At 44.2% G+C, this 13241-nt stretch overlaps 1 protein-coding gene across 3 annotated transcripts in view; it reads right to left on the bottom strand.

The window, feature by feature from the left end:
* ARHGAP18 (Rho GTPase activating protein 18) overlaps positions 1-11433 on the bottom strand; it is a 68849-nt gene extending 57416 nt beyond the window's left edge. Inside the window, exons 1-2 of one of the 3 annotated variants that reach the window (XM_054196217.1) lie at positions 11225-11345; positions 10045-10241 (exon numbers count right to left, since the gene is read on the bottom strand). In XM_054196217.1, the coding sequence (XP_054052192.1) occupies positions 10045-10064 (20 nt within the window). In that variant the 5' untranslated portion in view covers positions 10065-10241; positions 11225-11345. Of the gene's footprint in view, positions 1-10044; positions 10242-11187 lie in introns of all 3 variants that reach the window. The other 2 variants (XM_054196216.1, XM_054196218.1) reach the window with 2 other exon arrangements.
* Positions 11434-13241: the final 1808 nt, after the last annotated feature.

Genomic DNA, 13241 nt, shown 5'->3' with positions numbered 1-13241 from the left:
CTGAGATCCTAATACACAAGTTGAAAGGTTTGAAAAGACTGTCATATAAGGCTGCTTACGCTGAGTGCTTTGTCACCCCGTCCCATCCCATCTCCTGCCCCGCTTCCTGCTGGCATGGCCCCGTGCAAAGGTACTGACCGACGCTCTGGCTCCAGCTGCTAACTAACTGGATCTCACTTAGCAACTCTCAAAAGTATACAGCAGAAACTGAATTTGCGCCTAATTTCTATTTCAGAGATTAAATATATACTTATATATAAAATGAAACTTCTCAAGAGAAATTATAGCAACCTCTACTGAGGTCTGTGTTTAGTGAAACCTGTATCAAATAATTCAGCAAATAGACAGTGCGTGAAAACACGTAAGCCAATGTCTCCTTTCCACTCCCTAAGACAGGATGACTAAACTTTCTTTAACAATCACTTCAAAAGCTCAACCAATACACAAAAAACAAAACACTGTGACACATCACAGTGATTTTAATACCATATGTCTTCATAAACTGTTTTCTGATTTGAACTACTAAGTGCCAAATACCAGCTTTCACAGCATGAAGCTCATAAAGTTTTCCATAAACTTTCATGAGCAGCTCCTACTTACTAGGAGAAAAAAGATCATGTTTGAGTTTGTTCTTATATACACCATCCACAGTAAGAAGTTCAAACAAATACAGTCTTTTTCTCAGCTTTCCTGTCAAAGAATAACAAGTACCACAGTATAAATATCCTTCTCTCAAAGTGGAAGGCAGATAGAATTTGGATCACTAGACAGCTGCTTGGACATTTTAATTAGTACCTAATATTTTAAATTACATATTTGTATAATGTCTCATATATTTAATGTCTTAGTCTCTTTTACCCTTAAAACAGAAAATATTACTGCAATGAAAAGCTAGGTCGTGTTCCTTACAGGAAATCATAAGATCTATTCTGATTATACTTCTCATTCCTGATGCTGTTTTGATGCACTACCCTGGGCACTATGAAACCCCAGCGATCTTTCTGGTGCAAAGTTCAGAGCAAAGAAAGGTGTGTTTAAACAAGGCACAAATCAGCAACCTTTCAAGAGCCTATCAACTGGTGACCAACCATAATTTAGAAGCTGCATTCTACCTCCGTACAGTGTATGGGAATCCAAGCTGGGCTTTTGTTCCGTTTCGTGAGGCAGGCTGCGCTGTGCCACGCACAGACGACGAGGAGAAGGCAGGTTCTCCACAGCTCCGTAAGAGGAGTGCAGGTGTTCCCTGCTGTGCAGCACACCTGGATCCCAAGGACGACTTCTCACATCGCAGCTCACCTTTTGCAGGTAGAGGCCGTGCACGCGACTGAATCACTGAGCGGTGTGACTCAGCACCAAATGAGCTGGAGATGAAGCTTACACTAGCTTTAGGGCGGCTGCTAAAGGACAAGCTGTACCTGAACTGACTGAAAAACTGTCAGTACAAAGTTAAGCCATCACATAACTTGTCAGCAAATCTGAACCAATGGATTTAAATTATATCAGAGGAGCCTCTCACTGGATGTGGCCATAGACAGTACGAGGACTCACAAAAATGAGTTATCTTGTCAAATTGCCGCCTCACAATGATCACATTAAGGTGGCACAGATGTAGGCTGCTGCCAGCAGGTTCTGTCAAATCCCCCTTTCCTGGGGGTTTCCATCACTCCTCTTGTGCCAGCACTATCATTGATGCAGTCACTTGCTGAGCTAGGTTAAGAAACCAATCTGTCTGGTAACAACACTTAAAAAAAAATACTGCTTTCAGTTGGATTTTTTTAAATTCAGCTCAACCTACTTCAGTCAGCTTAGAAATGCCAATGGCAGGGCAAGAAAAACATTAGGGAGGTGTAACAGGAGAGTGGAAGGCAACTCAAGTTTCAGTGATGTCCCCACTCTTGTCAGCCTCCACTTATCTCAGCCTAAGATGGCCATGACCTCCACCCACATCAAAACTTCTGCTGGTCCAGGACAAGCCTTAGAAGGCACTCTGAGATGAAAAGAAAAATTTTCAGGAAATAGTGTGGCATCTCTCTCCTCTGATAATACTTTAAACAGAACAAGAAAGCATTCCTCAAGTCTACCTGAACAACAGGCTTCTCGGGAGAAGATGACACAAGCCAAGTCATTGGAACAAGTTTAGTAGGACTTGAAAGCCCACCCTCTAAATGGGTTGCAACGATAGGGATGACTATTCCCACAATGACACCATTACCGGTGTTCCCTTATCCGGCTGTGGCAAAGGGAATCAACAGTGAGGCTCCAGAAGCTACACTATGGAGCTGTTGGATCTATCATCCTCTGAGCAACTGCCAACAGAGAAAGCGTCTTCCACTGACTGGCCTGTGGTAGCCACCACTCTGGTCTCCCGCTGTGACTGGCCAGTGAGTGACGGCTCCGTGTGTGACAGCACTTATCAGGGTTTCCTTGCTGTTCAGTAGCTGGGGCTTCTGGTTACTGCTCCAAGCCTCTTGCTTTGTATCTGGGACTGCAGACTCACAACCACAGCTATAACCACAGTTACTATACGACTCTTTGGGCCATTACAAGCCTACAAGAACTTTCTACTTTATTTGTACAGTTAAAATCTAACCTTGCACTCTCTTAAACCATGGGCAAAGCTCCCTGTTACCTCTTGATATAGTATACTCCTGGACCTTGCTGTTGTATTTTATTAAAGGCAGAGAATTTCTGATAGAAGGAATATTTCATCAGTGGCCTTGACTCCTGCCAACTATTGTTCTGACAATTACATAGAAATCAGCTAAAAACAATCAACTGATTACAAATAATAAAAATTAAACAATGTACGTTACTGAGCGCATTATCACTAAACATTGAGCAAACAATCCTCTCACACATCCTCTTAAATATTTTCCTGAGTTTCAAACAGAGAAGAGAAGTCAAAATATCTGACTTCCCTAAGCCAGAGTAAAAGTTATCTGGGTGGTTTAGTGACTGGTGGACAGGAAGAAGAGGTAGTCAGAGCAGTGGTAAATTCAAGATTTGTACTGATGCTAAATCAAGCAATATGTGTCAACTGTTCTGCTGCAGTTTGGCACTGAGTATGCATGATAAGATTAATTTATTTGCTGAATACAGCATTATTCTTACCTTGTTGCTTTCTCATGTGTGGCATACCTTTGACTGTATTTCTGAGCGTGCTAAAAACATTCACATTTGCTGCTCCTCAAATACTTCACCCCAAACCCTTTTAAGTCCTCCATCAATACTAGGGGCACTTCAAAGGACATATTCTAACACGTTTTCATTGTCACCTTTTGGTCTAAGAAGCTTCCCTAGGAAAGAAGGGTGTTGTAGAAAGATGACAGATAAAATCTCTGAAATTCTCATTATAGCATTTCTAGGCTAAGAGGACTGGGATGCTGCAGTAGGAAGGGCAGGGAATAGAGTCACGGAACAAGGGGGAATATGGAGCAGCTTATACTCATGGGAAGGTATGACCAGCTAAGTAACCATTTCTGTGCACTGTTTTATTCTGCTGTAATACAAGAGAGTTGGCACAAAAAACAATGACCAAATAAGTTGTTAATCATTTCAGCTTTTTGGGGAGCACAGAGGGGTAAATTGCTTAGGTGCGCATCCCATATGCTGCTTGGAGTATCACCAAAAATATACCTCAGAAAATGACGGCTATAATTTTACTTATGAAATAAATCAGGTCTACTTATTTTGTACACATCCAAAAAAAATCTCTACTTTTTTTTCCTATTTATCCGGCTATAAATATTGAAATTCCTGCCTGAACACGATTATTTTGAGATCAAGGCTCCAAGGCAGCGGCAAGTTCATTGTAAAGCCAGCAGCCCTCACCATACAGTCCACTGTCGTGCTGGAAATACTCAAAACTCACGAGCGTGGAGTTTTTCTTTCCCTGGCCAAGTTGATTTACCAAGGAGCCCAGAGTGGCAATCAGTGACCCATGCATAACAGGAGTCTGCAACGCCACTCACAGCAGGAACCTCGCTGTATCACTTACTGTAATCACGGCCTCCGTTCAGCTGTAGTATTGTGATTCATAGAAGAAAAAAAATGACGCTATGGCTATGTACCCAGTAACTCTAGTAAAAAAGCATTAACTATAGAGAGGGGTGCTGGCATTGCAGATGTTGACAAAACAAGTATGAGTAGACTTTTAAAACCTCACAGCTTTCAGCTACAGCCTCGCTAGTAACAGTTACGAAACGAGTAAAATATTGGCAACAACAATACATTATAACACTTTTTAATCGAGTGCCAGTATCAGCAGGCTGAAAATGCCATTAGTCTTATTTGAAAACAAGTTCAACAATTCTGCTCTTCAGAGAAAAAGAACTTAGAGAAACAACAAAAAAACATTCACTTGATACCACACTTAGAGCGAATGTTGGAGTTCAGATTTACACAGCTCCTCTGGCACTTTGCTCATGGGAAGTTCAGTTACATTCTAGTTTTGTGCAGTCCACATGCTTGTAACAGCACAACTAGTAATACATTGTATCCTCTAGATTTGTACATACTCGAGCAAAAAAGGGAAAGCCCTTAATTAAAATGTTCCAAAGGCCTTTATGCTTCACATTCCTTATAGCTAGACAAGCATGACATCTCATTCTCTGTATGTCATTAAAATAAAAAAGAAAGCCTATATACAGAGGTCCCTGATTTTCCTCATTTCTGCTATGTAGCTCCACTGATTCAGCCCAGTTATTCTCATTTCATAGCTGTTTAAGGGCCTGACCCAGAGCAGAACTGAATAGACTAGTTTCACTGACAGCGAAGGGCGTTAAATCAAATCTACATCCATGACGTAGAATAATCTAGGTCACCTAGTGAACTGGGCTTGCTGAAATAATGTTGTTTTATCATACTGACAGGTGCTAAATGGATGTTTAAGTGCAAGAAACTGTGACTATGGCTACACAATGAGGACTGCACTGAAAAAGAAGAACTTGAGCAGATCTAGGGCTCAGAAAGGACACACAACTCAAAGTGAATTCCACCAGGATGCTTAGAAAAACAAGACAGTGTGACCACAGTATACGCAATTGGCTGCGGTGGTCATTAGCAGCAAGGAAGTGATTTCACCTGTGTAGGTAACACTCACGAGACTGACACTGAAGTACTGCATGTAATTCAGGCTGGGAGGTGGAGAAGCAAAGTAATAGGGCACGTGTAAAGAAGGATGCTGAAAATGCTGAAGAGAAGTGTCACAAAAAGGATTTTCAGACTGAAGAAACAAAGAGACTCAAAGAGAATTATTTGCTTCGTCTAGCAAGATAAAATTGAGCAGCTACTTGACAATAGCTAACAGGCAGTAGGAGGGCTTTTTAATCGATTGGAAAGACAGCAAGAACCAAAGGCAGGAGCAAGATGAATTCAAAGAAGAAATAAGATGCAAACTGGGGGAAGGGGGAACCCCAGGAAGCAGGAATCCGGAATCAAGGAAGCAGGAAATGTTGGGATACCACAATTTGCTGTCAGTAGATCAAGTTACTGGGATTAATACATTGGTAACTAAGCAACACGTTAAGAGTCTGCAGTACACTACATATTTATACATGCATGAAGTACAAAAGACACAAAAGCAATGCTAAATAAAGCAACTTAATGGATTGTTGCCTGTCAGCTCTATCTGAAGATGTTGGTAGGCATCGGACAATAAACACTGTTCAAATTAGCAGGCAAATCCAAGGCAGGAAAGATTTTTCTAATGCATTTAGATGAAGATTGTGCTCACATAGAGCCTGCAAACTTAGCAGATAAAAAGATTGCTATGATTTTGTGAAGTCAGTAACAGATTTTTGCTTTGCAAAGCGACATATGGAAGGTATGTGCTGAGCCATCCATACTGGCATCACGAAAGACAGGTTACAGGGGTTAGGAACAACAAATGCTGTGATGATATGGAGAACCTGAAATCTGTGCTGTACTAGCAGATTGCAAACGAAATTGCAAAAGGCTACACGAACTTAAGTCAGTTGTGAGTAATCGCCTTGTGTGTTTGCTCCTTGTACACTGAGTGTTACATGTCCCCCTAACAGTGCTTTTGTCCTTCATACTGGATTTCACTGGATTTCAATTCCAAGAGTGAGTCACTGGTAGAAAGAGAGGGGGAAAGGAATGAGAGCTTTTCTTTCTGAAAGAATAGAGATGAAAATTGCCCTTGAAAAAAGGCATTAATTCACGCTTACTACTAGATTTCTTCTTACCTTAAGATGCAAACTATTAAATCTTCAGATTAAACTGAGCAAATATTTGTATAATGAATGAGGCAGATTATTCTGGCAAGGAAAGAATAAATTCCTCTTGTATGTGTGATTTGTAATGTCTATTATGGTCAACATTTGAAAAAAATCATTTATTATGGGCAATTCGTAGCAGAAGTCTGTCATTTTTCCAAGTTCAAAGGACACCTATCATCTGGTTTCTTTCTCAGGGAGATCAAACAGTGAGTGATTCAGGTCACAGTTGTCTGTAGAAAACACCAGGTATTTTATGCACCTCACTTGTCACCCATCCCCACAGTGAACACAGATGCTATCACTACTAAGTTAGTAAAGCCCATATTTACAAAGACATACAAAAATAAATATTTTGTTTTATTCAGACTTACACAGTAACCATGTGTAAGTCTGGGCACTTCTCTACAACAAAACCCAATGGAGACCTCCCAAAGTCATGCAGGGATTCAGTAACGAAGCAGGACAGTGAGCTTTGGGGACCACAGGCCCTGGCTAGCAGGTGTCACTCAAAAGAGGCGATCTGAGGCGGCAGCAATCTTCTCTTTTACAGTAGCTAAGGGTTACAGCACTCTTTCCAGAACTGGTCTGGGGTTTAGTTCAGTCTCAAAGAAACTCAACTGATCATTCCCATTTTGCAAGTGACTACCAGCACACCAAACGCAAGATTTAAATACGGCAAACGCTGTGTCCTAGTCTTTATGAAATGTTGCAGTCCTTCTTAAAAAGTTATTCACAATGCGAAGATTGCTAGGCCCTTTGGGAACATATGTTGTTAAACAGGCACTGGCTTGCAAAGATTCACAACTAAAACTGGTCTTCCAACGTAAGTTAGGGAAGAGCACATGAAGCGACAGCACAAGCACGTGTGCTGGCTGCTGGTGAGCCGGCGCATTGACTCACTGGAAACAGATCCAGGGAGGCTGTGACTCACACCACAGTCTGGCGCAGCATGGGAGACCATACAGAATGGCAGCCTCCCAGACAAGACAAAGGTATGGACAGAAAAGCAAAGTCAACCTCCAGTGGCCACCACATTTAAAATCACTTCTCTATTACTCAGTTTGCATTTCAGGTTTGGCTCTTGAAAATGCTCTGTAGCAGAAGCTTATTTGCTTCACACGCTGGTAGGCATGCCGTTAGTTCTGCATGCGCTCTGCATGCATTCACTTACTTGCAGTTCTGCTATATCCTATTCCCCATCCGTTGAATACTCCAAACTTGGCTTTAGCCTTATAATGACACTTTTAAAATATTTTTACACACATACATATACGTATACACATAAACACACATATTCACTCACTCTACAGGACAGAAATAGTCCTGTAGAGGACTCCCTGGATAGCATCTGATTTCCTGAGGGTAAGCCCATGCAGACATATGAGACGACTGTTGTTATCTGAAACGCCTGCATGTGGCTGGCAAGTATGACACGGGACTTGCAGTCCTTTCTGCCACAGTAGATGGGGTAAAATTCCCCAGCAAGAAACATAAATGGCACTGGAAGACTATTCTTAAGGGTGTGGATTTCACATTTCATGTGCATGAGGCTGACATGCCTACAAACAGACACTGAAACAGGGTCTTGGACTGAAAGCTATCTGATTCACTCTTACTTTCCACAGTCCGTATAGCAACAAATGGTTCCATGGGGAAAAAAAAAGAAGAAATGGTTTAAAAGCTTGTGCATGGGCATCATAAAGAAAAGGAGATGACAGTAAAATGCATGTAGCAAGACAGCCAATAAAGCATTAGTGGATCTAATGGGTTAAAACTGAGAAGTGAGAAAACTGAAAGCAATATGCAAAATAGAGCTACTAAAACTGAATTTGATAATGGGTAATCTGCCTTTGTCATTTCTCTAAGGAAGTTCTTAGATACTTAGGCATACCGCAGAAGTCACCCACAATCAAGATCTACACTACGAGAAGATATTCCTTTCGCCATTTCTTTAAAGTAAAATGTAAAATAAACTCCTCTATGGCAAAGAAGACAGTTCTGATGTATTTTGTGCATCACCACTGTCACGGCAATATTGTTAAATTGTCAAAATTGGAAGTAATCATCCTAAGGCTGTTCCAGATCTTAGCCTAGCTAACCAATAGTAAGGCAAGCCTTTCCGAAAGGAAATATTTCACAGGCTCATTGTGCTTTTAAAGGGCCAAAAAAAGAATAGGAAAGTAGCTCAACAATCTATTAGATCACTAAAATTCTTTAGTCTATGAAGCAAGACTTCCCATATGCCTGAAGGAAAAAACAGCTGGTTAGGAGGTATAGTCCTTTCCTAGGATGCCACTTTGGAGCACAGCCAACATGTCATTTTTCCCAGGATGTACCAGTGCCAAACTTCCTCAACCCTCCAAAGACAATGCAATCTCTAACATGCACTGTTTTGAATGCCTCTGAAAATAATAGTTCAACATAGTTTCTCTATTAATCGTTCCAAAAGGGTTGCTTCGTTACAGCTGGCACTGTATTACATTGGCTTCCTAATATTCTCATCCCAGTTAAAAATTACAGAATTTTCAAATTAGCAAAGAGATGCTAACCTAGATACTGAAAGTTGTTCTTATTTTGTTGTATTTAAAAAAGGCAAAGTAAGTTCCAATTTCACACCAGTAATAAAATGCAGAATCTGGATGGCAGAAGTGCTACACTTATGCCCTGTCCAGAGCATAATGGAAGACTATATTTCCACAAAATATTTCAGAATTATGCTGGTTTGGGCATTTGCTCTATTATTATCATTCAGCGCTGCACATCTTGGGAATCTTGATGAAGAAGGAAAGCAGTTAGAAAAAGAGGGGGGGAAAATCACACAAAAATGTTACAATGTTTCAGAAAAGTTTTGTTTGTGTGTTTAAAAAAAACCAAACAAAAACAAGTGGTCATTCCCATCCCTCCATCCATCGTGAAAATAACATTCCCAACCTCTCTCACTTCAGAAGTGGGAAGACACTGAGGATCCAGGGCAGGAAGGAGCAGACAAATCAGGACCACGGAGTTGAGATCCTGGTTAATGAGGGAGAGACAGGACTGCGGTCCAAATTTAGAGTGCCACAGCAGAAAGGCAAAGAGGTGTCCTTCTGAATCTTAGTTTAATGAGACAAATGGCAAACATGCATAGCTTGGAAAGCTGTAACACTGCCAGGTGGAACTCAGGTAAAACTAACTGTGGGAATCCCCTGTTCTGCACAGCTTTAACATACACATTTATATGCTATAATTAAGGAAATGAGACTGCTTTTCACATTTATATCCCCCACACCCTCCCTTCATCCCACATCAGAACAATTTGTGAAGGATCACGGTCACTTGCACAGCAATGTCTCAGTTTACCCAGGAGGCTGTCCCCACAGCAACTGCAGACAACCTGGTGAGATCTCTGCTCCTAATGGTGCTGCCTTAGCACAGGAAACAAGTTTCTCGGACACGGAGGGACCCCAGGACTGTGCTTATGCATCTGGGGGCTAAGAGTAACTGCAGCTTAGAGCCATGTATCCAGGCAGACCCAGGTTAAAAGGGGGAACCGATCCTAACAGTCTACAGATACACAGATCCTTATTCAGAAGTTATCCCAAGGAGCAGGGAAAGTGGGTTTTATCTTGACCCTCCTCCACGGGAAGTTTGAGGAGGGATATGAGAGGTAAAAACATCAAAAACGACAATGAAGTAGGGTAGTAGATTTTGTGATTTCTTGCAAAAATGCACATATTTTACATTCAATAGTAAACAACTACGTCTGCAGTGCCGTTATATATGTAGCTATGATGACAAATAACATTAGTCATGGAGAAGGAAGTACCTCAATAAAAAGAGAGGCATGGCTTTGTGGTTCAGACACAGAGTAGGCTGTACTTCTCAGTTCAGTTCTTGCATTTGCCGTGGACTCTTGGCGTGACATATCATGGTGCATGAGCTATCTCTTGTCCAGGGTGACACTGTACTTCATTTTATCTTCTTTTAATCAGACTATAATCTCCTTGATCAGACACGCTCTTCCTATGGACGTATGGAAACAGCGTGCCAGTTTCAATACCTTCCCAGTTTCAGCTGGCTTCTCAGCATTAATAAAAGTCCCATCTTTATCAATGGGACCTTTGTTGACAGTTTCAGCAAGGAAGAGGCAAGACTGAATGGGCTATAAAGAACAAAACTTTCCTTTCCACACAGCAGTCTCCCTGCTCATTGCTATGGAAAAGCCGGCAGTGCTTCTGCCTGCATTAAACACACGCTGTGAGGCGCTAGGAGATCCTCAGCCTTCGTAAAAGGAAAGCTGGCTTCTTTGCCCATTATCAGTTTCACCTTTTAAGCAAAGTGACAAATGCTTTAACAAGTTTATCTTGTCCTTACCGGTACCTTCCTTCTGTTTATCTCATTAAAAAAAACCAACCAACCAACCAAAAATAAACCAATAACGCAAAGAACAAAGCGGTGCAGCGCAAAGAGGTGGTATGAAAATCTACGCCCTGCATCCCACGAACAGCCTGATCCCGCAGACTCTGGGGTCCGGTTCCCCCTGGAGCGGCGGGGCAGCCCCCACCGCCCGGGAACGAACGGCGCGTGCTGAGCAGCGGCCGGGAACGGCGTGGGTTGAGCAGCGGCCGCGCACTCGGCTACAAACGCCTTGGCAACAACCGGCGTCTGCTGTTCCCACCCGGCGCTCCCCGTGGCCCAGCAACGCGCCTGGGGCTTCCACGGCGGAGGTTACTACAGAAAACGGGTGGGGGAAAAAAAAAAAAAAAAAAAAGTAAGGAAAACCCGTTTGAGAGGATGCGGGACGAAGTGCAGAGACGGGGAAACCCCACTAGCCCCCCGGCACCTTCTCCCCGCGGCAACAGCTGCCCGCGGAGCCAGCTCCACTATTCCTCCTCCTCCTCCTCCTCCTCCTCCTCCTCCTCCTCCTCCTCCTCCTCCGCATCCCCCGCCCCGCAGAGCCCGAGCGCACCTGCCGCCGGCCCGGCCTCCCCGCCGCCGCCACTCACCCGCCGGGGGGGTCGCCGCCGCCGCTGGGGTGGTAGGCAGTGAGGACCACGCCGCGGGAGCCGGACCGCCAGCTCATGGCGTCCGCCGCCGCCGCATCCCCTTTCTGGGGACTCCCGAGTCGGAGTGGGGCGGCCCGGCCCGCGGCCCGGCGCAGCCCAGCCTCCCGCCGGCAGCGCAGCGGGGCAGGGCCGGGTGACGGCAGCGCTTCCTGCGGCCCGCCGGGGCCGCCGCCCTCCGCCGGGCCGGGCCGGGCCCCTCCTCCCCGCTTCGGGCACCCGGGCGCCCCGCGGGCCAGGGCGGCGGGAGCCGGCGGCAGCGGCCGCTGTGCGGAGCGGCAGGACCCAGCGGCTGCCGCAGGCGGGTGCCCGCCGCCCTGCGCCGCACCGTCCACCCCGCGACAGGGCCCAGCCACCCTCGGCCGCCCCCTCCCCTAGACCCTGTGGTGTTAATAAAGCAGCGTTCGTTGCCCAGGCTGGGGTTTGGTTTATGGTATTGCAAAGAAATCGGTCCGTCAAAGGAAAAGTTGGTGCGGTTTCAGAGCTGAGTGGGTTGGGTGGGTGGTGGGTGCTGCGCCCCAGGCGCCAGCGGCCGCTCCCTCGGGGACGGAGGTGTTGCAAATGCAGCACGGTGGTGAGAAAAATCAGGAATGCCTTCCCGTGCTTGCTTTGTCCATTGTCCATTTCACTGGATCGCAACATTACTTTGTGCTTGGGTTAACTTTTCGTGCACACAAAAAATGGTTTATTTTTTTAATTACAAGCAGGTGGCAGTGTCAGGCAAGGACGCAAGGACACAAGGTGACGGAGCTGCTGTACCTTAAACCAGCCGCCATTTAGCCCCAAGGTCGCGCTCTGCCAACCAGCGACAGCCGGTGCCCAGCAGCGTTGGGTCGGCCTTTCCGCTGGGGACAGCCTCTGCGCGCCCCGGCACACGCTGCCATCAGAGATGGGATGCGCTGCCAGGATCTGTAACACAACACTCAAACCCGTTTGTTTTTTTTTTTCCATGGCAACTCTAACATAACCTGTAAAGGTACATACACTATTTTGGTTTGTAATTTATGTCTGCATTAACAGAAGCATATGATTTGTCTGAATTATAATTGCTTTGTGTCATAAGGGAATGGATCGACTTCAATATGAGCGTAACTTGCATTGCATTTCCTTTTTCCTTTTAAAACAAACAAACAATCAAACAAAATCATGCAACTGCTTTGTTTGCAGTTAAACATCTGAAAAGTACAGCACTGGTCCATGTGAGGTGTTCTGGATCATGCAGGTATCGAGTTCCGAACCTTCACTTATTTAAATCATCATCCACCTAAACCGGAAAGCTGTGTGCAGTCGTGGATGGATCAGGCATTTTTCTGTGCAGCTGTTCTCCAGCATGCAGCTGCCAAGCAGGGGCAGCACACAAATCCCGACCTACAGTCGCTGTGAAGTTGCTCCCAGTGGAGAAGCAAACAGGACGAACTTCCCGTCACGTCTGAGCAAGATCAGTTTGTCCTTCAGAGTCCTTGGTGCTTTCAGCTGGTGACTTTGCAGAGTTCGCGGGTGATATCCAGACAGAATTGAATTTTGTCATTGACTTAAGTGGATAGTTTTATCCAGTAGGTTTCTTCTTGAAAGGCTGGCTGCCTGCAGAGTGCCAAATGGGAGATCCATGATTTCTTTAAACAGGGTAATGTCCGCATGAAATTTTGAGAAGAGTCCCAGCATTACAAGCACAAGAAAACTTGGCTGATGTTCAATAGACTGACCATTACAGAGGTGCCTCTTCACTTCTTACACCTCTAAAGGTCAACTTTTGCCTTAGTTTTAAGTTCATATAAAGGATTGAGGGTAGGGGTAGGTTTTAATAAAGGCTGTCTCTTCCATGGCTTCTGTGAGATATTTTATCCGTAGGCAGCTGGCCAATTTCTGTATTGTTAATTTTTTAATCAAAGCTTTCATATTAAATTTTAAAAAATAAATAAATTTATTAAAAAGTAGACATTAGTACCAACAGATAAGCTTT

Source organism: Rissa tridactyla, chromosome 3 (genome assembly GCF_028500815.1).
Source record: "Rissa tridactyla isolate bRisTri1 chromosome 3, bRisTri1.patW.cur.20221130, whole genome shotgun sequence".
NCBI lineage: Eukaryota > Metazoa > Chordata > Aves > Charadriiformes > Laridae > Rissa > Rissa tridactyla.
Note: the sequence above shows the minus strand (reverse complement) of the source record. Positions and strands in the feature narration are given on the sequence as shown.